The 25,393-nt window shown below is 45.0% G+C and overlaps 2 protein-coding genes across 6 annotated transcripts in view; one reads left to right on the forward strand and one right to left on the reverse strand.

Annotated features, from left to right (window-relative positions):
• The window catches only part of ATG7 (autophagy related 7), a 51,056-nt gene extending 39,358 nt beyond the window's left edge, over nt 1-11,698 (forward strand). For 4 of the 5 annotated variants that reach the window (XM_032966513.2, XM_032966511.2, XM_076072080.1 and 1 more), the window contains exons 19-20: nt 735-814; nt 1,410-3,552. In XM_032966513.2, coding sequence (XP_032822404.2) covers nt 735-767 — 33 coding nt within the window. In that variant the 3' untranslated portion in view covers nt 768-814; nt 1,410-3,552. Of the gene's footprint in view, nt 1-734; nt 815-1,409; nt 3,553-11,531 lie in introns of those variants that run through there. The other variant, XM_032966512.2, reaches the window with a different exon arrangement.
• The window catches only part of VGLL4 (vestigial like family member 4), a 35,039-nt gene continuing 16,243 nt past the window's right edge, over nt 6,598-25,393 (reverse strand). The window contains exons 3-5 of the mRNA XM_032966519.2: nt 15,735-15,954; nt 14,247-14,358; nt 6,598-11,912 (exon numbers count right to left, since the gene is read on the reverse strand). Coding sequence (XP_032822410.1) covers nt 11,563-11,912; nt 14,247-14,358; nt 15,735-15,954 — 682 coding nt within the window. The 3' untranslated portion in view covers nt 6,598-11,562. The remainder of the gene's footprint in view (nt 11,913-14,246; nt 14,359-15,734; nt 15,955-25,393) is intronic.

Raw genomic sequence — 25,393 nt, forward strand, 5'->3', positions numbered from 1 at the left:
CTTCGATGCGCCACTGTAATGTCACCCATAATGCCCGGATTCACAAATACGAAATGGGGAGGCATGGTCACACAGATGCCCTCCGCTACTCCTGACACAAGTTTATCTGGCTCAGCCACCTCAATGTAAAATTTAAGTTGTTGCTCTAGCCATACAGAGAAGAAGAAGTGTCCAGATTGGTCTCCTCCGTTCACTCCCCATCTTTACTTCTCCATTAAACCACAAACACAGAGCCTACTTGCACATGTACCTCAGCGTCTTCCGGCGCCTATTGCTCCCACATGTTTTTCACTGTCTTTTTCTATGTGCATGTGTTTGTGTCACTTTCATGTCACCGTTATACCTGTATTGAACGTTTTCCGTGTCACGCATGTGTATTTCGTTCACGACCGTTAAATACTTTGTTAAATACTTCGTTTGTCAGTGGTGCAATATTCCTGACGGACCCTGAACTCGTTCTCTGCAATCTCGATGATTTTTGTTTTGTTGTTGCTGTACTTACGCCCCACGGATCTCCCTTGTAGTAAAAAATATCTGGGCAACTGGCATAAACGGGATCATCCGTGCAACAAATTAAATCAACTTAAACTCATGGAGAAATGTTCGGCAGGCATTGGGTGGGCTGTTTAAAAAAAAAAAGGTGCCACAGCGGACGCAATGAAACGCGTTTGTAACTCCACGATGGTGAAGGCGTTGTTGATGCCTCGTGTCCGTTGTTGGCTGTTGTCTTTTAGATCTGGGACATCAGCGACGATGAGAGCATCTAGGAGGGCAGCGCTGCAAAGGCTCCGGCTTTACGCCACGAAAACCATTGGTCAGTGACATCGCAGATGTAAACAGGCGCTTAACCTTTCACGATGTTTATTAAACTTTTTCACGAACCCTCAGATCATATGTTTGTTTCGAACATTGGTTTACATTGAAACCACGAGAATGTCGTCGTCGTCGTCCTTTTAACAAGTTTAAAAATAAATTTACGATGTTACACCGTAATAGAAAGCAAACAGAACATGAGTATTCTTCTGTAGATTTTTGTTTTTATATCGCAAAAATTCGAATTTAAGGTCAATAATTTACTGTTGAAATGAGAATTGCAGCGGTGTTCATCTCACGTGTACAGTTTTTGAGCTAGCGATGGTAATTTTACATTCCTATGGTGGGGGTGAGTTTATCTATTGGACAACCGCTGTTGACTTCCTCACAAAGTGGAGCTCGTTTTATCAACCCCAGCGGGATGATGGTGCTAAGTCAATGCCCAACCAGGGTTTGAACTTGCGACCTTTACATCGCGAGCCGCTCGCTCGCTCTACCGCTGAGCAACCTGGCTTGTAATTGCAAGTGGCTGGGTTTGGTGATGTTCATATTTCAAAGGAAGATGTTTTTTTTGTTGCTTTTTATTTTTATTCAAGGTTAGGCAAGCATTGGTGTTTTCAGGGTCTGGCCTGGGGATGGTCACTGCTGGTTGAAGAGCCAACGGGAGCGGTTCTCATTGCTCGCGTGCGGGTGAACTGCACATGCATGCCTGCACACGTTCGTCTGTGTTTTGACTATAAAACGTTGGGTTTGTTTTCTTTTTCATATTCCTGGAAGCAGAATGTACATGTATATTTTAACACGTTAACATAAGGGTTTGGTTCATTGTACACGTACAGTACGTGGCTTTCTTGGAGATTGCTGTTCCCTGTTTTCTTAACGGCGCCATTTGCAGCCACGTTGTTATCGTTGGTTAAGAAAACAGTAATGTAGGAAGGTTATGTTATGGCCTATGAGTGAGTTGGGGGGGGGGGGGGATGTATTTTTTTTTTACTGACCAAACAAATCTGCACTGCCTTCTTTCCAAACAAAACAATAACTGGAGCAAAAGCCACCTATTCCAACAAGCGTCGATCCAGAAAGCAAGCGTGTAGGCAACCCCAGAATCAAGTCGTTGGGTTCAGCACATGCACTGTATGTAATGGGAAGCTGGCGTGGTGTAATGGGCAAAAGGTCACCGGTTCGATTCCATCTCCCGGGCACGGCAGTTGAAATGGTGGCGCGAGTTTCTTAAATTCCCCTCCTGCCTCTGTCCACCCAGCAGCAATTCGTCGATGGGCAGGTCGCAATTGCTGGGGTAAAGTGTGGGTACTCCGAGCTCTTCCAAGGCGTCCGGCCATATTTGACCGTATAACATTAATGGTTATAATAATAACAATAATACTTGTATTCATATTGCGCCAGAAGGAATGAACGTCTCAAAGAGTGCAGTGTGGGGTTTTTTGCCTTGGTGAACCCCCGAATGTCAGCTTGTCCCCTCACCTCAAGAGGGCCTGTTTGAAGCTTGCTCGCGTGGAGGGCCTTTTGCAAACAGTGGTGTGAGCAAGCAATTTCAGGGCTGCACCTTTATTACTCTGTGCAATTGCCGATGTTTAAATGTGGATTTGGGTCTGCTTTATCAAGCGACGTCACGGAATTGTGCGAGGCGACTGCCGAGGCAATGCGTCTGTCTGGGACAAGTTCCGTCGCCTCTCCGGTTTCAAGGGAGCGTTTTAAGACTCGTTATAAATTTGTTCGAAATATCAACGGTTACGATGCTGATGGCGGCCTTTGTTTACCGCCAGACATATTTCTTTTCAAAGGCATTGCGGGGAAGCAAGACTGCCCGTCCCTCGCAGGCTCTCTCTCATCCTCCCACATTTATTAATGTTGCACCACGAGGTGGCCGTTTGTTTTCCTCCACTGTTTAGGTGTGCGGGGTTCACAGGGGCTGACCTTTAAAAAAAATACATTGCGGAAGGTAGCCAACGGCCAGTTTATAGTATTACGAAAAGCAGAACCCACGCAGAAACATATGAAAAATAAACCCAAGTTGCATTGGCTTTTCTACCATGAAATATTGATGGAACGAATGGTTGCCACTGCCAATATTTATATGCGCGGGCAATGACGAAACCTGGAACAAGCCCTCTCTGGGATTGCCTTTGAGGTGTTTTTATTGCTTGTAATAATTTTCCTTGCCTATAAGAATTATACAGTATTCCCGCGTTAATTACGAGGGATTTGTTCCGGAGATGCTCGTGAATAGCAAATTTAATGGATAATGATATTGGCGCGTCTGCAGATGCTTTTAAAGCTTAGATCAGTTCTCTATCTCTCTCATCTCTGTATCTCATTACTTTCTCGCATCACGTTCTCGCTCATCTCTTTCTCTCAATGCAGTCGTGCAGCGTTACAGATACGATTTGCGGATAGCCAAAATCGCGGATAGCAGTTTCGTGAATAACGAGTGAATGCTGTATACCATTGTAGTGATTACAAAAAAATACACTGACTTGTCCTACAGGAGCATTAGTTGCTGACAAGTAGTGGCCAGAGATGAGCCTTGCTACACCGTGTTATCGTTTCATGTCTCACCAAACGCTGTTTTAGGTACACAATTTAAAATTTTCATATTCATTGACATCCTAATTGGTATGTATGAGATGAAATGAAAGATATGAAATGATGCGGTTTTGATGCTCTTGAAGGTCTGATGTTGAAAAGTGTTAATGTGATCATTAAAATGTATGGCATGAACGTTTTATGTGCAGTTTTTTTTTTATGTTTCATCATCGGTTAATGTTTGGTCACAGATTCAATCCTATTCTTGGTTCTTTCGGTAAAGTCACGTAGAAGAGAAATAAAAAAAGATGAAAAAGAAAACAATAAAATAAAATTCTCACGACGTTTCGGCCACAACGCAAGCAGCCATCCTCAGAGCTGTCGGAAAGACAGCGTCCTAATGAACACTGCTAAGCTTGGCAGCGTATTTTAAGCTGGGTGGGAGGAGGAGAGCGCCTTGACAAAGGAGTTTCCATATCAACAGAATAATTTATCATATTGATGACAAATGCAGATATGGGGTTAGTCACTCCTTGTGAGGACGGCTGCTTGCGTTGTGGCCGAAACGTCGTGAGAATATTATTTTATTGTTTTATTTTTTATTATTTTCCTTCTACGTGACTTTACCGAAAGCTTTCAATCGAGATTCAATTCTTTTAAGATAATACAGAAGCGAGGCTGCCACGGTGTAATGGTTGGAAAGCTGCACTTGCGATCCAGGGATCGCCGGTTTGATCTTCTGGGGTGGCAGTTGAAACAATGGAGCCATTTTATTGAATCCTCCCCCCAACTCTGTCCACCCTTTCCCGTTCCAATGACGGATGTGTAACGTCATCGGACCGGAAACGGAAGAAAACCTAAAATAAAATAACTTTTATTGGTTTTGAGGCTCCCACATGACCATGCGGGAGGGCGTGTGGCACAGTTCTCTGCGGTGAGTACAATGTCTTAAAATACAACGGCGCTATGCCTCTGAATAAAATTAACGTTAACCACTTGCGCATTCCGAGATTCAGCAGTGAACGGGGCACCCACCCTGCAACTTTCAGTCATCTTGGAACGGGACAGGGTTAAGTCGGTCGGTAGGCCGCGTTTGCTAGCGTTGAAAATTTAGGCCAAATGCCCTGAAGAGGGGTGGAGGCCCTTCTGCCAGCAGTGACGTGAGCAAGTAATTGCAAGCATGCAAATTAACCTAATTATCTTTAAAAAATGTTGTCACTAAACATAATTTTTTTGATCTTCCTCTTGCAAAGCTGCCAATTAAAAGCAAGTCGTTTGTGGTGTTAAAATGTAAATTTTCACAGCAGTTTGAAAATATTTTTTTCAAAGAGTTATCTATGCATGGTGGCCCGCAGCCAGTTCTTAAATGTTCAGTGGTCTACGGGTCCAGAAAAGGGAACGGCTGACCTACAGTGAGGGAAAAAAGTATTAGATTTTTTGCTGATGTACGTTTGCCCACTGACACAGAAATTATCAGTCTATAATTTTAATGGTAGGTTTATTTGAACAGTGAGAGACAGAATAACAACAAAATCCCGAAAAACGCATGTCAAATATGTTATAAATTGATTTGCATTGTAATGAGGGAAATAAGTATTTGACCCCTCTGCAAAACATGACTTAGTACTTGGTGGCAAAACCCTTGTTGGCAATCACAGAGGTCAGACGTTTCTTGTAGTTGGCCACCAGGTTTGCACACATCTCAGGAGGGATTTTGTCCCACTCCTCTTTTTCAGATCTTCTCCAAGTCATTAAGGTTTCGAGGCTGACGTTTGGCAACTCGAACCTTCAGCTCCCTCCACAGATTTTCTATGGGATTAAGGTCTGGAGACTGGCTAGGCCACTCCAGGACCTTAATGTGCTTCTTCCTGAGCCACTCCTTTGTTGTCTTGGCCGTGTGTTTTGGGTCATTGTCATGCTGGAATACCCATCCACGACCCATTTTCAATGCCCTGGCTGAGGGAAGGAGGTTCTCACTCAAGATTTGACTGTACATGGCCCCGTCCATCGTCCCTTTGATGCGGTGAAGTTGTCCTGTCCCCTTAGAAAAACACCCCCAAAGCATAATGTTTCCACCTCCATGTTTGATGGTGGGGATGGTGTTTTTGGGGTCATAGGCAGCATTCCTCCTCCTCCTCCAAACACGGCGCGTTGAGTTGATGCCAAAGAGCTCCATTTTGGTCTCATCTGACCACAACACTTTCACCCAGTTGTCCTCTGAATCATTCATATGTTCATTGGCAAACTTCAGACGGGCATGTATATGTGCTTTCTTGAGCAGGGGGACCTTGCGGGCGCTGCAGGATTTCAGTCCACGGCGTAGTGTGTTACCCAGGGGCGGAGCCAGGATTTCAGGCCGGGGTGACATTCAACAAATTTTAATTTTAAGGATGAGAGAGTCAGGCTGTTGAACTAGACGCCATCAGTTGGCGACACACTCTGACAATGCAGTTGCATGGAGTCTGCCAGACCGAGTATGGTGTTACCAATTGTTTTCTTTGTGACTATGGTCCCAGCTGCCTTGAGATCATTGACAAGATCCTCCCGTGTAGTTCTGGGCTGATTCCTCACCGTTTTCATGATCATTGCAACTCCACGAGGTGAGATCTTGCATGGAGCCCCAGGCCGAGGGAGATTGACAGTTCTTTTGTGTTTCTTCCATTTGCGAATAATCGCACCAACTGTTGTCACCTTCTCACCAAGCTGCTTGGCAATGGTCTTGTAGCCCATTCCAATCTTGTCCCTGACATCCTTGGAGGGCTCTTTGGTCTTGGCCATGGTGGAGATTTTGGAATCTGATTGATTACTTCTGTGGACAGGTGCCTTTTATACAGGTAACAAGCTGAGATTAGGAGCACTCCCTTTAAGAGTGTGCTCCTAATCTCAGCTCGTTACCTGTATAAAAGATACCTGGGAGCCAGAAATCTTTCTGATTGAGAGGGGGTCAAATACTTATTTCCCTCATTAAAATGCAAATCAATTTATATCATTTTTGACGTGCGTTTTTCTGGATTTTTGTTGTTATTCTGTCTCTCACTGTTCAAATAAACCTACCATTAAAATTATAGACGGATCATTTCTTTGTCAGTGGGCAAACGTACAAAATCAGCAGGTGATCAAATACTTTTTTCCCTCACTGTAGAGGAGGTTACGTTCTCATTACCTACCCAAGAGTATTACCTCCGGAACACCGTTTGGAAATAATCGCCTTGTGTGCAAACAAAAAACGATGAGAAATGCTGCATTAAAAATGAATTTTATTGCTAGAGAAATGACCACATTGCAATCGTTACTACAGATTTTACATTCCAAGCCCTTCTTTTAAAAGTAATATACAAAACTTCAAATCCAACACTTTCTGTATGTTATGGGACATCCCATCACAACAGGAAAATGCGTGCAGGCTGGAAACAAATAGATCTAACAACATACAATGGTGCCCTGCTCACAAACAGCGGGAAGGCAGGACTCTGAACATTCACTTATTGAGCTGGTGGTGTGGGCAAGGCCGAGAGCATTGTATATGCGATGTGTTGGTGAACGAGCATGCAAGGCATGATGGGAGTTGTCTACCTGCTGTTTGTGAGCACACCTTGTTGGTGGTGTTGTTATTTCGATATACAAAACGCTGCACACTTTTTCACCTAATTTGCTAAAATACAAACGTCAGTGACCAGCTTTACCAAATCTAAACAATTCAAACTTGGACATCCTAAATTACTACCGTCAGATTTTAAATTCACAAAACCCTTGTCTTTGACAATAACATGATCTATACATAGTTTTTTTTTGGTGATCAGTCCTCTAGAACAACCCGAGGGTTTCAATATCTGAGGATGTTTTCGTTTGGGAAAAACCATACAAAATGTAGCCGATGTTTCGCAACCTTTTGACCCCTTAAAGGTGTGCACACGTTTTGATCATTGGAGGTTTTAGGCTGAATTAATTATCTATACCTTCCCGTGCTTTGTAATCGGGCAAATGTTTTGTTCCTGTCGCTCTGCTGTTAACCGTTTTTTTTCACTTGTTACTGCAAAAAAAAAACCGTTTTGCAAACATGACCACGAAAAAAATGTGTATTAAAAAAATATATATGCCACATAACTGAAAACTAGTTGTGACGCATAGGGCCAGCCTACAGAGATGCGTGAAGGATGCGGATCTCAGATCGCTTAAGACGCCAGCACAGTGCCCGGGGGGGGGGGGGGGCTGTGCTTTTTACACCAGAGCCTGCCTGACTGCTGCATTTTGCACAGTTTTTCATGCACTCAGGTCATTTTAGCAATGCACTACAAAGAAGGATGCCACACTTTCTGTGCACGAAGAAAGAGAAACCCCCCCCCCCCCCCCCCCCCCATCGCGAAGGAGAAATGCGTTTAGGCCGTGAAACAGAAATAACGACACGCAAAGGCGCAGCAAACGACGACATGGCAACGACTCGGATAACGACGATGCGACCACACGTTCAGCTTTTGAAGCTGGTGGTCTGGACAAGGCTGAGAGCATTGGACGTGCAATGTGGTGATCACATGGCTCGCACGCAAGGCGTATGGATGGGGGAGTCGTGCCTTCGTGCTGTTTGAGCAACAGGCCCTGAGCGTGTTGCTACTTCTAAAAGGACGATGCTCTCGGAAGGAACTACTGTTTCGCAGCTACGATGCAGGTCACTTGAAGCGGCAACGGTGGCTGCCAAACGTATACAGGTTACGTCGTACATAGCATGCATTACTCTAAATAATACTGTGTTCCTGCACTATAATACCTCATAACTGAACTGTAAGAAAGAATCAACTTTCAAAACAGAAGTGTAATAAAAGAAATTAAATACATAATGTATGTTTATTTTTTTAATGCAGCTACTTCAACCAAAAATCTAATAGCAACCTTATTACGCTCAGCGTAATACTAGCTTGAAGGCAAACTTAATTCCATTTGCACGAGAAATAAAATAACTACAAAATATTTTAACTAAGCGAATAATTGTAAAAGTGGAGAAAAAAATATCGATTTGAAATTTCAGGGTTTTACTCATTGTGCATCATAAATTGAGAAACACTTCACTCACCACTGCCAAAGGGCATTTTCTTAGACTACCACTTAAAATAAAAACTTGCAAATGGCCCGTGAGAAGTGGAGGTAGACTAAGGTAGACTAAACTGTGTGGGGGAAAGTAGATAATTTTTGTTTACAAAATGTTATAAGATCAACTTCAGCACACAGTCTGGTCTTCCACAGCAGTGAGTGAATATTAGGCATGTAACGATTAAACCACCGTTCTTGCCCAGAGTAATTCGATGAATTGTCACGACTCAAAAGGTTTTGATTCTACTCGGAGAATGCTTTTGCTCGTCATACTGTGATGGCATTGGTGCACAAGTAACAACAATTAAACACATTGATCTGTAACACTGCCCTTTGGGAATATTACATAACAGGCGACATTTTGGGCAGTGGCGCATCGCTGCTGTGAAGAAGGACCATTGCCCAATGTCGCCTATTATGTAATTTTTCCTCTTTTGGGCAGGGCTATTGACGAATATTTTTCACCAGTGGAGGATCCAAAGAGGGGGTGTGGGGGACGCGATTCCCCCCCCCCCCCCATTGAGGCCCTAAATTTAGTATTTCACTTTTTTATTTAACCAGGTACAGCCCACTGAGCTAAATAGCTCTTTTTCAGAAGTGACCTGGTCACAAACGATTGCTCAACCAAGTGGCTTATAATCTGGAAATTTATAGCAGCCAAATACTCTAAACACACGTTTATAGTTTGTATTGATATTTACTAGAGAAAATACACAATGTTTTTTTTTTAATGAACATATGGCCTATTTAAAAACCTTACAATGTTCAGAACTTCCTGCCCCTTACAGGTTTCTCGATCTGGCTCCGCTTGAGTTTTTTTCTTCAAAAAATATAGTTTTTGTCCGTTTTAACCATCTCGTTTGTAGTGGCATTTTCTCTATGTTGTGCAACTCTGTTGCTTCTAGCAGCCCGCAGGTAACATTGGACTTTAATTTTAATGAATCGTAAACAACAAATTCTTAGACGCACGAGCCAGCACATATATCGCGGGCATAAGAACCAGCTTAATCCGATGCATTTACGTTACATGCCTCGTAAATATACATTTTTAAAATAACCAAAGCAACGTGGGCCCTTGACAGATGTGAACGCAAACATTAACGATTGCGCAGTAATTTCATGAACGCTGCTTATTCTGGAATGGGACCGTGAACTGCTTGGTGCAATTGCGAGGAAAGGGGCTGAAACGAGAAACCATCGTTGGCTCACGTGAAGTGCGAATTTACTTTTCCCTCCACTCAAAGCCCGTTTCTTTTTGCCGCGATTTTAGCGTAAATTTTGAAAAAAAAAAATATGCCGATTTATTAAATCAATTAGAATTTCACGAATTTAATATTTAAATTAAGGAAATCCAGTCCGACATTTTATTTTTTGTTCAACACCAGCAGCAAAAAATAACTCGCAGTGTTCGCTACAAAACATGTGCCGTGTACGGGTTCTCGTGCTGTGAGAAATCCCGCGGCTACTTCTCAACACAACCGAACCGTGCCGCCGCATTGTTTGCCATTTAAGTTAACTTCAGTCTAGAACCGCTATGCCGCCTCACTGTGTTAGTATGCTCTCGTTTACAGCTACTCGCCTAAGTATTGTGCAGAAGTATAAGTGTTATGGGTCCTGCCTTTTGCACAGGACAGGTGGAATGTTGGCTGTGTCCGGACACCTGTTCCAAAACAATGGAGGAGGGGGGGGGGTACACGTTTCGACCTAGCTGAACCAAGCTGAACCAGCAGCAAAGCCACACTGCAGCCCACCTCACTAACCTCCGCCACTCCCAGTAAATATTTCCTTGAAGTCAAGGGAGGAAAGGGGAAGTACTGCCCTCCCGATACCCAAACAGTCAATACCCTGTGCGAGTGGGCCACCCCTTTTTAAAAAGGCAACCCTTAAAGCTTAGAAATGGGGGTGATTGTATTCAGCGCCAATGCCTGAACGAACCGTAGAGAGAGAGAGAGAAAAACAAACTCCTCTGGGAGTAGAGATTCCCAGAGCTCATTTTGTTATTTTCCTTCAATTTTTTTTCTACCAGGAAAAAAAAATCGGCGCTACAAAATGTTGTTCCTGCAAATTTCCCGCTTTGCAGTCGAACAAAGGAAATCTTATTGAAAAATTATAACATATAAAAACCCACGTGCCACAGCTAAAGTTAAACCGCACACACACACACACACAAACTCGCTCGCGATGCCAATCGTTGCTTATTGTCCTGTTACCAGCAGTTTTCATATATATGATAAAACAGCCTGCTGCAATAAAAAAACGTATAATGACTGACTGTGTGTGTGTGTCTAGGCAATGGGGGAACATTGCAGAAACATGTGGGATACAAGAGTTGTAGTTGCTACGTCATAGAGCTTTAGCCAGCGATTTACTCGGCATTCCTTATTTAGAGCGTGACTACCTTATCTGGTTAATGCACGCCTTTGAGCAGTGTCCCTTATATGGAAGTCGGCATTCCAACCAACAGCAGAGACCAGCTGTGCTCCATGCAGTACACGAGGGGATGTTGGATGCACAGTGCAGCAGATTCCCCTGTGCTGGTTATCGGTAGCACCTGCTTACGTAAATAGTGATTTAAATTCACTAAAGGTGACTGACATCACTGACTTGGGACGAAAGGGCAATGTGCTATGTACGGAAGACATACGTCTTTCAACATGCCGATTTTATTAAAACTATGTTTCTTAAAAAATAGCTTGCATGTAAAAAAGAAACCTTATTTTTCTCAGAACGTTCAAAGTATAAACTTTGAGAGCATTTTGTTCCACAAAAGCTAAATGTATTTTAACACTTTCCATAATGCATGTAAGGTTAACCTTGGGGCCTTTGCGTACAAACCTACGTTTGACACTCATACATTAGGAGGCGGCAATCAATGCGAAATGTGCATAACATTGGTATAAACACAAATAAAAATGTGCCCTAGTATCTGCCACCAGGGCAGCCGTGTGCGCATACTTAGTGAAATCATCATTGTCATCATAGTCGTCGTCGTCACAGGCTTTTTGTGTTTAACCAACAATGGGGGCAATTGCGTTGTGATAACCGCAGCACAGAAATAAAATAAAAAAAGGACAACGCCACGCTCTGCGCAGGCGCCAACAGCGACCGGAGGTGCCGCACTCTTTACGAGATGACGGACGGGGAGCGGTTACGGGAACCGGGGGAGCCTCCTCGGCCTCCCCCCATGGAGGCGGACGACGACGGGGAAGAGGCGGACGAGGACAGGGACGAGGAGGAGGACGAGGACTGGGCGGTCGGGTGCGGAGCGGCGTCGCCCTCCGCCGCTTTGATGCGCAGCCACGTGTCGCCCAGCGCCTTGGCGAAGTGCTCGTCGACGGAGCCGGTGACCGACACGCAGGACGACGGGCTGACCGCCGCCGGCTCGGCCTCGCGGGCGGCCGGCCCCGGGCCCCCGTGCCGGCCCAGGCTCCGCCGGAAGTGTTCCTCCACTACCGGGTCGTACGGCGCCGACGCTGGGGGGGGGGGGGGGAAGATCGTTGAGATAACGATCCCTCGTCGATCGCGCGGCGTGTCACATCTCTCCCGTCTGTTTGAGTCTCCTGTCGTCGGTGGGACGTGAGTTACTCGAACGGTAACCAAATAAGTAAGTCAGATTAAATCAAGGACAGAGGAAATATTAAAAATCGAATAATTCGTGAAGGAATTAAGTATTTGACTTCGGTCGATGATGAATAAGATATCACGGTTGGATTTGGAGGTGGCAATTTAAAAAACTAAGAATTCAAAATAATGAAAAGCAGAGGTCTGATTTAAAACAATATAAATTCCAATCTCCCTTTGGAGATTTCATCGTAAATAGCAGTGGATAATTGTTTCGTAATTTACCTTAATTTAAAATGGGATGACAAACAGCTGGAATAGAACATTTTGTGATATATATATAAAACTGTATTGTTCTGCGGGACATGGTGATTTTGTAATACTACACAAATAGGAAAATGTCGGTATTGAACATGCAATTAACAGTAGCACGAGTGATGGTCATTCTACCCCTGGTTATATTTACGTGGAAATAATGAAACTGAGTCGTAAAACGGTAAAATATCACAACTTATGAAAATAAAAAAAGCAAAACTGTTACTAAAGAAAACACGGAAGAAAACTACTAATGCCGCTTACAACATGGCAATGTTCCTAATTACCCTTTTCACAAGTGCACGGGCCCTATTTTTACACGCTCCTGTCGCTGCCTCCCTAAAGGACACTGTAAAAAAAAAAAGATATATATACTGCCACGCAGCGAGTGCTTATTTTACTTATTCAGTCCCGGGTGGCCACGGGGCTGCATAGCACATTCTCCCAAGGGCTCGCTTTGTGTGGCGATGAGCAGCGAGATAAATAATACGGGACGACCTCTTGGCAGACGGCAAAACCAGTCACACTTCCACGATATCGGACGTAAATTTATTTTTGCCCGGTCCTTTCCGGGCCAAGCCATGGGTGGAATAGTCAACGACTCCAGTCCAAAGTGCCACAAGTCAACCCCTTTTCCTTTTCATGACGATGATTATTTTGACATGTGTATTAAAGCCCTGCTGACGTCTCCCATTCTGATTGCGCGATACGGCTAGTTTCCACGATTTCAGATGTACTTTTCAGACCCTTTAAGAGGTGTGATTAAATATGAGCATTAAGTGGCTGCATAGTATGTCAACCAATTGGCAATCTAATTCAGATACAAATCAAGTGTCCACCTTTCTTAATACAGGAGAATGCTCATCAACTACTGCGGTGTTCAGACGTACTCAGACGAACACGTAGGCTTTCGCGACCAATGTCATCCATAATATAGGTTTTTTTGGGCTAGATCGCGTAAATATACATGTGTTGCTAGTTATAATTACTGGCGAAATGTTGTACTCAGATTCTAAATGTCGTGGATTTACCCTCCAGCACATCGATGTGCTGTATGAGTAACGAATTGCCATGTTCTGTTTACGTGACAAACCTTATTAATTGGCTGTGTCGGGTGGTGGCGGGTGTAACGACACATTGATATTTACGCGATCTAACCCAAAAAACCTCTATTATGTATTCAGACGAACTGACTTTTTTATCTATGCCGGAACAATCATGGTGCGTTCCATTTTGCGCATTTCTCGCGCTGTTGATTTGTGCCATGAATAATATAATCTAAAATTCCTAAAACGAAAAACTGATCGGATCACCTAAAGTGCACCCAATCTCAGATCTCAGAAGCTGAGGTGGTTTGAGCCTGGAAAGTGCTTGGATGGGTGACTGTCGTGCATACACAGGATGCAATAAGGTGGGTAGTAGAGGGAAGGGCATCAACATGATATTGTACTGTCATTCTGTGCTCCCATGTCTATGCCTTCACCAACCTGCCCTAGCCAGTGTGGCATGGTGAAGTAACCTCCATGGCCCACAGAGGGGTGGGGAAGCCCTCATCCAGCAGTGGATTGAAAAAAAAAATCAGTACGTGTGCAGAGATATTTACCTGCACAATGACAGCCCACATGTATTATTAGCAACAACTAAACACATCGATCAATAACACTGCCTTAAAAGGAAAAAAAAAACTATACAGGCGACGGAGTCAGGTAATAGCCAAGAGGGCAAAAGCCGTTCACGTCCTATGATTAATGGCTATTGCCCATTATATATTTTCTTCCCTTTAAAGCAGTGCTATTGACAATTACAACTGTGTTGAGTTTTTGTTGTTTGCGCTCGTGCACCACCACTGCGTGCGCGCCAACACCAATACCTGGACGCATCATAACGATGGGTATGGCTTTTTTTTCCGCCGCTCGTTCCCCCCTACTCACAGCCGGGCTCTTTGCCGAAGTCGCCGGTGGGCTTGAGCGGCGGGCTGCTCTTGGGCTGGCTCCGCACCGAGTTGCGAGATGGCGGCGCGCAGGTGATCACTGAAGGTCGCATCTGAGGGCGGACGAGAGAGAGAGAGAGAGAGAGGAGCATATCCCTGGTGGCGCCGGCGGCCGTGGCAAACACTTTCCACGGGGCCCTTACCTCATGGCGCGGCAATCTCACAGCTGTTACGCGCCCGGTGTTTTTCTGCGCGTGTTTACACGTAGCTATCTATATTCTCCCGTCCGGGGTGGAGCGATGGCGCGGAGGTTGGCCCACTTAGCTGCAAACAGTGGCGGACGCAATTAATTGTAGGGGCGATGGGGGAGATCTACCCTCCCCACCACCACCTCGTTGCGCGGAAAATGTACGTTTTATTAAAGTTGTGTAAACTCACATGCAGGGAGTGAATTTTCATACTTTATACGCGTCTCGTATATTTATATCTCCACTGCGAGTCGGTGAAATATACACAAGCAGCCTGCACAACGGTACGATTGAGGTGTCCCAGCAGGGCAAGTAAAGCTGAGCTCTCGCACGTCTCAGGAGAATGAGGTGTACCAGCTCTCCAGAGCAATAACCGTGGCAGCTGAAATAGCAGGAGGCTAGTAATGAGTCAGTTCATGTATAGCGGCGTGGGTCTGCTTGTAATATAAGTGTGCTCTTCACACCTGCTGTCTAAAGGTGACCTGTAATTGTACAACATGTTATGTGTCACCCTGCTGTCTCAAGAATCGATACATTTTCACAATTTGGGGTCACAATTCTTTTTGATCATCAGTTATTTTTGTCCTGTTTGTACCGTTCCATTTGCATGATCTCCTATGTTCTGTAAAGTCCATTTCATTCATCTAATTGTAATATTTCTATGTAACCATCTTATCCATCTGTCAATTTCATTCTGAGAAATTTGTTCCTGAAGAAGCTCCCCGCATGTGGAAAGAAACATCGGAAAACAGCCGGTGGTACAACCCAAAAAGACATCGGAGAGCTGTCAAGTAAAACCGCAAAAAAATAGAAAGTTCAATACCAATCCGACCAGGTGGCAGTAGACCAAGTGGCTCACAATCAGAAGGTTGCGAGTTAAATTCCTGGTTGGAGGTCGACTCAGCCCATCATCTCTTCAGGGGTCGTTAAAATAGGTATCACGATCTATGTATAAAAAAACCCCTATATTTTAAAAACCTACATTTTAAGTGCCACATTGTGGGGGAGTCAACAGTGGTTGTCATATGGAGAGACTCACCCCCACCATAGGAATGTATAATTTCCACCGTGGGCTCAGGGCTGTAAGTGCAGGACTCGCACCACGTCAACGCTGATTTGAGCAGGAAATCACTTTGGTGTTCGACCAGTGTAGTTAAATGCCTAGTGCCCTGCAAGCAGTGTTGGCGAGGCTGGACCAGGCGAGCGGCGGGCCGACTGGGACCACGCGCGTCCTCCCTCACCTGCTGCTGGAGCATGGTGCTGTGGAGCGGTATTGGGCCTCCACCGGGCGACGAGCCAGGGCTGCCCATGGACGGGCGCGACATCTCCACCGACATGGGCTGCACGGAGAGGTCGTGGGGCAGGCAGCCGAAGGGCGCGGGCGACGGTGCCCGCCGGGGCTCGCCGGGGCTGCCGCTGAGCGGGTAGCTACGCCCGTACTCCCCGTTGCTGCCCGGCCGCCTGCCGACGCGGGGCAGGGAGAGAGCGATACAAGCAGAGAGGCGGGCCGGGGCATACGTGCGAGTGAGTCAACGGCAAGCGGCCAGGTGTGTCAATCAATCAGGACTGCGATTCAGGTAGAAGTGATTTGTCCACCTTTCTTGACAGCGGGAGAGATGCTCGTGAAATGCCACGGCGTCGGATGTACTCAGACTGACTTTTTAATCCACGCTGATGCATTGATGGTGGATCCAGTTTCATGCACATGTGACTCCCATAAATAAGGTATATTTTCTGAAACTGTAGATAACTACCTTCAAAATAACATACCATATGTACTATTAAGATATATACTTGGACCTTTTTTTAATCCTCGAATGTATGAGGGCCTTCCCAGGGCATGCAGGCTATGGGGCTCATTTGACCATACTTCACCACCCTGTGTGGGTTCGTTAAGTCAAACAGCAGAGACATGGGAGCATAAAAGAATAATACAACAATGGTTTCTGCTGCTCTGCCATCTGCTGCCCGAAATGTAGCCCCCAAAGCAACCTATAACCCCTGGCATGTATGGTGGTCACCCATAAAAGCACTATCGAGGCAAAAACTCTGGTCAAAGGTAACAATAATAACTTTGAATGGCGGAGCTTTGCTTTAAAGGATGATGCAAAAATATTATTGCCATTATCTTCAGGACACACATAACTAGGCTGTGTGTCCGGGGTTGGTTGATATGAGTTTGTAAGCTTGATTAACAATCAAGACTTCAAAATGAAGCTCAAAGGGGTCAAGTAAATGGCACTATGAAGTCACTGCTACATTTTTAAATATCACTGCAGTGATGTCACTGGAGTGCTACTGACTAGGGCTGAACGATTAATCGATTTCAAATCGAAATTTTAAACAATGCGATTAGCAAATCGCAAAGGCTGCGATTTTTTGCGATTTGAAAAGTCCTATTACTTTATTATTGGAATTGTTTTATTTTTTATTATAACTTTATTTAACTTAACAAATTGTTCTATGTTTCAGTGTTCAATTTCAATTAAAATTTTTCATAAATACATGTTGGAAGCAATGAATATCTTTTAAGTTCTTATCCTTGCATTAGAATATATAGAGCAGTTCATAATTTGATGGTATCATGTGGTAATGCTCCATCACATGTTTTAAATCTATTACACAGTGAATGGTGAACTGAAGCTTGACTTAAAAAAATGTAATCGCAAATCAAATCCCAATATCTGTCAGAAAAATCGCAATTAGATATTTTCCCCAAATCGTTCAGCCCTACTACTGACCATGGATTTTAATGTTTTTTTCCCCCTCATTAACAAAGCGTAAAACGTGTGCCGGACAGCTCGGGACAGGTCTAGGCATGTATGTCTCCGAGTTACAGTGAATAATATTGTTTTTAAGATTACACCTTTAAAAATAAAATCTGCTCTGTTTTGCAATTATTTGAAAGTTTTTTTTTATTTCACCCTTGCAAATATTAAGATTTAATTTACAAACGTCGCAGTTTTAACTTGTAACAAAACCGAAATCTGTTTGGACTGGTTAGCACTTCAGTTTTATCAACTTTTACACGACTCCCAACGCATCAGCATGCAAACGTAAGTCATGGCCCAAATGAAATGTCTCTTGCAATTTGTTGGAATAAATGGTGCTACATTTGCACACGGTATGTCTATGCCCATTAAAGAAAAGTATATGATTTTTTTAATACACACACCTGGAATGTGCCTGATTGTCAGATCTTGGAAGCTAGGGAGGTTTGACACTGGGTAGAGCTTTGGATTTTCGACGACCATGCATAAACAGGTTGTGATAGGGCTGTGTGATGGGGCCACAGAGTGCAGAGTGTAGCTTGCTGTGCTGCACTCCTATGCACTGAGCAGAATGGTGAAGTATGGTCAAATAACCCCCATGACCCGTTCAGTATGGAGAGGTCTTGAACCGAGCACTGCTCTGATACAAGGGCCTTACGTGTACCAGGTACGTGAACCAGATAAGTGTGCTTTTATGCATGAATATGCAATGCGTTTGTTATTATAAACCCACTCCCCTTAACATTAATGACACACCCCCACTATTTCACAGTGGAAAATCCCAATGTAAAAAAAAAACGAAAAAGTTGTCCAGACAACCGAGTGGGGTAACCCAAACCAAGGAACGAGGGTGGGGGTGTTACCGGGTACAGTTTTTTTTTTTATAAACGGACACAGCTGTGTTTTCAGCAACGCTCCAACCCCAATCTCCCTTGCAACCCTTTCCTTTATCCTAACACCCCCCCCCCCCTCCATCTGGCACTCACATGGATGCATCCAGTTTGACCCCGTTTGCAGGAAGCCCTCTTTTGACAATCTGTGGCTGACCTGACACTTGACCAGGGTTAACAGCACTGTCCGACGATTACGATTTCTCCCCTCCCCGTACAGAATTTTCTTGCACGATACAAAAAAAATGCTATATATCCATGGCCCTGGCTCAGAATTCACAGGGCGCGGACTCCCAAAGCTGATAACGGTCAACAGTCTATGAATGTCGTAAAACAATATAAATCAGTTTGCCTCTCTCATATGGAACGCATGTTGTCTTGGAGAAATTTATATATACAAGTGCTGCAGGATGGTTTATAGCTGCTTTAATGTCTACAACCAAATAATCCTAAACGAGCCTGAGCTTATCGCAGAAGCTAAGCAGAGTTAAGCCTGGTTAGTACTTGGATGGGAGACTGCCAGAATAAGTACCAAGTGATGTAAGACTTGCGCTGTGAGGTGACGAGCTTTGAATGTTATCCCCTCTCGCATGTGTGGGTTTTTTCCGGGGCACTCCCGTTTTTCTCCCACGTATGAAACGCTCATTTCATGGAAATGGCTAAACAACCCAATGTAGTCCTCCTAAAAAGAGTTGAGACTCCTTGGTGTAAAAAAACATAAATGTGTTGTTATTATTTTAACAGCCTATGGCCGTCAGGTCTCGGAAGCCACGCGGTACTCAGCCTGGATAGCGCTCGGATGGGTGACCCAACATGTAGTGGGCAGCCAACGGCAAGATATGAAACTCCACTGTTGTACAGCACTACTGTGTCCCTATGTCGATGATGTCTTTATCAACCCGCACTGAGCGGTGTGGCGAAATGCGGTCAATAAGCCCCGACAATCCCGCACAGCGTGGGGGAGTCCCTCATCCAGCAGTGAAATGACGCGAGGGCCGTGCGTGCACACACACTGCCATAACGATGGGGGTGTATTCACCAAAAGAAGAGTGCAGTGGATACTCGGTCAAGACCGCACGACTTCGCGAGTTGCGCGAACGATATATTTCCCCGCAAATTAACTCCGGGAAAGGCTCGCGGCACCGAATCCCACCGGGAGAACTGTGCCCACTCAAAGCGACTTGGCCCCGATGGTTTCTGCTGACGTGCTTCCCGGAGCTGCCACGATGTACAGTGTACATGGGAGAGGAGGAAAGTTGATGATTATCCTGGCTTTCCGAGCTACCCCCGGGGCCCTGGCCCTTGTCAAGATAAACACTCCTCGGCCCTAATCCAGAGGCCCCTGTCAAAATAAAAGTCCACCCAAGTGCAGCGTGTGTGCACGAGCCAACCGCAGCGATTTCTCTCTCATTTCTTCCGTTATTTCAAGCTGAGATTTCGTTTAAATCGCAGTTGCTGTAAATAGGGCCCATCCCGCCCCCCAAAATGCCAAGTGGCTAGCAAACAAATTGTACTATTAAAGTTGTAAAAGACAAAGTGGTAACACGTTTTGATTTAAAGCTTTCGTGACTGCAGTAATTCATATTCTTAGCTCTTTCGGTAAAGTCACGTTTGTGTTATGGTCGAAACGTCGTGAGAAGTTTTATTGTTTTATATATATATTTGATTATTTTATTGTTTCCCTTCAACGGGACTTTACCGAAAGAGCTAAGAATATGGTAACACGTTTCTTGAATTGAGCGAGGTTGTGATTAGAACTTGCAAAGCGACGATGGGATGGAATTCCAAAGTGGAGGCGTGCGAGGGAAGAAGCCGAAAATGAAGTGTTGTTTCGATTTAAAGCTTTCGTGACTGCAATGATTCATCTTCTTTGGTTCTTTCGGTGAAGTCACGTAGAATGAGAATAAAATAATAAATTGATAAAATAAAATAACACAATAATATTCTCAACGTTTCGGCCACAACACAAGCGGCCTGGTGAAGGGACGAGACTGTCTGGTAGGACAGCGCTGTCCTACCAGACAGTCTCGCCCCTTCACCTGATGAAGGCCGTTTGTGTTGTGGCCGAAACGTCGTGAGAATATTATTGTGTTATTTTATTTTATCAATTTATTATTTTATTCTCATTCTACGTGACTTTACCGAAAGAACCAAAGAAGATGAAGTGTTGTTGTGACCTGCAGCGTGATGAAAGAGTCGGTGTCCAGTAGACCGAGGCCTCAACATGGGTGGAAGAATCAATGAGTTAAGTTCATGTGAACAATAACCATGGCAGTAGCGATAGAGGAGTGACAGTGATTCGAGTGAGCGAGTGCTAGAGTGAAGCAGTGAGTGCTGGCTCATCATCCTGGGATTAGCTTTTATGGATATATTTGCTTCAGCACTTTGGCTCCCAAAAAAATATAACTTTTGAATGCTTCATCTAAGCTATGTGTGCCATTTGTTACATTTACCTATGAAGATGGATGGCCACGAAACTTCCACAATCTGTGATTCGATGTGGAAAAAATATCCAAACTTAATTTGTAAGAGAAAGCCGAGTTTATCAGAGGTGTAATTTATTAGCGGTAATTAGAACCAGGCTCGGTTACCGCTTTCTCAAGGGGCTTTTTTAACCAAAGGGTCTTTGGCTGCTTCTGTTAATGCCTTCCTTTTTGATAAAAGGTCCCTCTGTTGATCTGCCCACTCACTCCGAGCCGCTGGCTAATTCTTTATTGAGTCCGACTCCATTACCCTACGTGCAACCTCTCTCGATGCGTTTTCGGGCTGCGCCGCATGTCGTTCGGGCATGACATCCGATGTTTCGCTCAAAATGCGGGAAGTTTTCTCCAGAAAAAATAAAAACAACACACGGCACAGCACCAAAAACACAACGGAGAGAGAGAAGCATTAACTACAACCTGTTTCCAAGACAGTCCAGGTTTTGATTTATGATTTCCCTTCATGCAGACTGCCTCCAGAAAGCCGGACACCTAATGATGATGATACAAAATCACCATTTGCATACGGAGGACTGACAAAAGGCTGTGGCTGAACGTGGCGGATGATGTTCACCCTACAAAGCACATCCCCACCCAATATGGCTGCACAACAATCGCTTTAACAGACTCCAAATTATATATATTTTTTCACGTTCTAAAAGTGATGCATCCCTTCCACACAACCCCCCACCCCCTCCCCGATGCAACTGGAGCAGGCTTTTGGGCTGCGATGGACATTGCCTGGGAGTTGAGGAGATGGGGGGGGGCAGAAGAAGAGAGGTGGGAGGGGGGGGGTAAAGGAAGGCTGGGGCAGGTTTCCTGCCAGCCACAGCTGACGCCAAAGACCCCGGCAGAGGGTTTGAGCTGTGGGCTTGTGTTGGGGAGGGCAACGGGGGGAATGAAAGGCAGCCTTTGTGCTCCAGCTCAGCTGTGAAAATGAGAAAATGGCCCCTCGCCCGCCCTCACTCGCGTCCCTCCTGACCCAGCGCCACAATGGTCATCTCATTAACGGGATCCCCCATTTAAGACCCAGTCGCATTGTCTCTCCGCGCGCGCGCAAGTCCGACGACACCCACCGCGCGCGTCTGCATTTTTACCGCGACGAGCCTCGTCTGCCCAGTTACAGGCGACGTCGGGGACACTGCAGTGGCGTACCGGGCGAGCGCCACGGCAGCGCCTTGCTATCCCAGAGGCTATCCGATTCGTTTCGATCGAACGGCAGTTGAAGCATTGGTGCAAGTTTCCTAATTCCCCCACCCCACCTCACCATCTCCCACCCGCACCACCTCTGTCCCACCCAGAAGTATTATGGGACACACCAGGGTCAATCAGCAGGCCGTGTGGTGGGGGAGGGGGGTTAAAGTGTGGGTAGTCCCACCTCTTCCAAGACGTTTGGCCAGTGCAGAAGAGTAGGCCAAATGCCCTCTCTGGAGGTGGCTTTCTCTCGAGCTCCCTCTAATGGAGGCCCTTCCACCAGCATTGGCGTGAGACATCAACTTCTTCTTTGGTTCTTTCGGTAAAGTCACGTAGAATGAGAATAAAATAATAAATTGATAAAATAAAATAACACAATAATATTCTCACGACGTTTCGGCCACAACACAAGCGGCCTGGTGAAGGCACGAGACTGTCTGGAGGACAGCGCTGTCCTCCAGACAGTCTCGTCCCTTCACCTGATGAAGGCCGCTTGTGTTGTGGCCGAAACGTCGTGAGAATATTATTGTGTTATTTTATTTTATCAATTTATTATTTTATTCTCATTCTACGTGACTTTACCGAAAGAACCAAAGAAGATGAATCATTGCAGTCACGAAAGCTTTAAATCGAAAGACATCAACTTCTTCAGTGGCACCTTCAACCTTTTTACAGTGAAAATTTACAGAAGACCTGCTTTGTTTTATGTGTGGTGTGCATTAGCGGTGTGTTTTGCGCTGTTGCACGCACTGTACTCTTTTGTTTGTAAGAGCGGATAAGTGCTTTGGAAAAATGGCACAAGAGTGGGTTTGGGAACCTGCCAGGAATCACTACTGCCCCATATTTAACTTTTGGCTATGTTTAAAATGACGGCAACAACGTTAAACATGTCTCATTGTTCACTCTATGGACCACTGTGACTTGACGTATATAATGATTTAGGTGCAGCCTCAACTTTTCTCATTAACAAGCTGTCCGGTATTTAAAATGCAATGTGCACATTGTACACACTGCTCAATTACGAAATTCCATAATTTTCGTTATTTGCCGCTAAAAGGACACTGGAAACAATCGGGGGCGGCGGGGGGGGTAATACATTGCCGACGGGCTCCACATCGGGTAATCTCCCACGTTCATCGCGGAAGATTACCAGCTCAGTGATTGGCTACTCGTGATGATGATGCGACAAGAAGCCAGCACCCCCCCCCCCCCATGAGACCATTCAATCACCACGGGAGTATCTGATGTCACCAGGTCTCGGCAGCTAAGCAGGGTTAAGAAACTGCAGTGTATTTACGATGGGAGGTCTGTGCACAACAGGTGATGTAGGCTTAGGCTGCGACGTAGCCAGAAGATAGGCGTAGAGTGATCTTCCTATCTGCCTATCTCTAGATGTAATTCCTAGCAAGCACCTCTCCTCGTGCTTCTCTGTACAATTTTCGGCTCTCGTTTCATTGTTCTGTGCCAATGTCCCCGTGTCTCTCTGATCCATGTTACACAGCAGGTGATATACACTTCTTCTTTCGTATGCAGAGCAAACAACTACAATTTCACATGCAGGTTGGTAAGGCCAGATAACCGCGTCAGGAGTAGCGGAGTGTTATCGCTTTGATGTCTGCGTCGTATTTGTGGATCGTGCATAGGGTCTTTAGATGTTGTACTACGGTCTGTTCTGGATGACCACAATATCCACTGATTTAATGCTTCCTCCAAGGCACATGCTCAGTACTTGTCATTGTTAGCTTCAGTTTCCCAAAAGCACCGAGACTTGCTCTCGTCCGCCTCCTTTATTTAATAATTTTGATCCTTATCCACCTTCACTCACTGCCCTAGGCACACAGACCGATTCAGTTTTCTCTTGAATTGATCTTCAATTGTTTAGTGAAATAAAGTTCACTCAACATGACAAAGTACGTCTAAAAACATGGATTTTACATGTGACTCGATAAACACATAAGGACATATATTCGGCAATTTTTCAGGCCAAACCAAATAATTTGTTAAACTTATTAAATCAACCACTGCCGTACCATTCCTTCAATGCCCCACTTACATGTGAAACGCAGTCTGTATTTTTTATTATTCAAACAGCATACGAAGAAACAAATCTTTGTCAAGATAAGGCGATCGGAGAAGTGCAGAGCGAGGAGTTTTAAAACGTGAACTTCTCACAGTGCCAACCATGTGCCAATGCACAATCTCGCTGTGTCAACCCCCCCACACTCTGAGAACATTAACAGCGTTGTGGCTCTGCAGGCCGGACAAGGCGCACATGGAAATATCCATGCCGCTTCCTGGCGCCAATGCATAGGCAGCGCTGAGGTGGCCGGGTTTCTCAAGGGTCAGAGCTTTGAGCTGGCAGCACTGCAATTCTGGGTTTAAATACAGGTTTCAGCCATACGTGATTAAACCGGGTTCTAAAGTGTAGAGGGTTGATGGTCTCATCCCAGACACCATTGCTGGTCTCATCCCAGACACCATTGCTGGTCTCATCCCAGACACCATTGCTGGTCTCATCCCAGACACCATTGCTGGTCTCATCCCAGACACCATTGCTGGTCTCATCCCAGACACCATTGCTGGTCTCATCCCGGACGCCACGGTGGTGAGATGGTAACTACCTCGCGTGGTATACAGGAGGTCGTGGGTTCGATACCGACCCTGACACCTGTATATTTGGTGTTTGCACGTTCTCCCCGTGGTCATATGTATTTTTATCCGGGTTCTTTGGTTTTTCCCGACACATTTAGAAACATGCACTTAGAGTATTTGTCTTCTGTACATTTCTACATGATAAGCCACTTGGTTGAGCTATCATTTGTTGCCAGGTTGTTTAAAAAAAAGAGCTATATAGCTCAGTCCCTGGTGCAATAAAAAAAATGTTTAGTTTTACCACTGACAAAACATACATCACATAAAATTAGATTTTGCACTTAATTTTGATAAATTCCAGCTCTGAAAATCAAAATGATCGTTTTGACTGCCAGGTGATGAACATTACTCTCAATGGCAAAGTGGGTGGGAAAGTGCTGCCCACCTACTGTGTGGATTAGATGGATCTCTTGAAGGGATCTCAGAGGTAGCGCTGTGATATCCGTCTCTAAGGGCTATTGTCTAACACGAAAAGGCTGCACTGCTCTGCAAGAGATCCACATGGAATCTTCATCTCATGACATGACACCGAGAGCACAATCAGGCACAAATTTGGGAAAGGGGCATTTCTTGCTTCACAAAAAGCACAAGTAGTGCCGAGTGCACCTTTCATCAATGTAATTACATTGGCACCAGGGTGCAAAAATCAGGCGGATGATTAAGGAACCCATTAATCGTACGTACTTCATCCGCCCTGCACAACGTAGGTGGCCGGTTGAAGAATGGAATGTACAGGAACTGAGGAAGTATCTTCACGGAAGCAGCAGCAGCAACACATCACGAACAGCAAGGCACATGTGTTTTCTATTCAGGAGTTTAACGGATGTAGCATTTCAAGGGCAATAGCCGTGTGAAGGTGAAATGCAGCCATGGGTCTTGTTGTGACCTGGCAAATGTGTCATAGGGGCTGCAC

Source organism: Petromyzon marinus, chromosome 36 (assembly GCF_048934315.1).
Source record: "Petromyzon marinus isolate PM22_M1 ecotype Great Lakes invasive population chromosome 36, UKy_Petmar_22M1.pri1.0, whole genome shotgun sequence".
Classification (NCBI taxonomy): domain Eukaryota; kingdom Metazoa; phylum Chordata; class Hyperoartia; order Petromyzontiformes; family Petromyzontidae; genus Petromyzon; species Petromyzon marinus.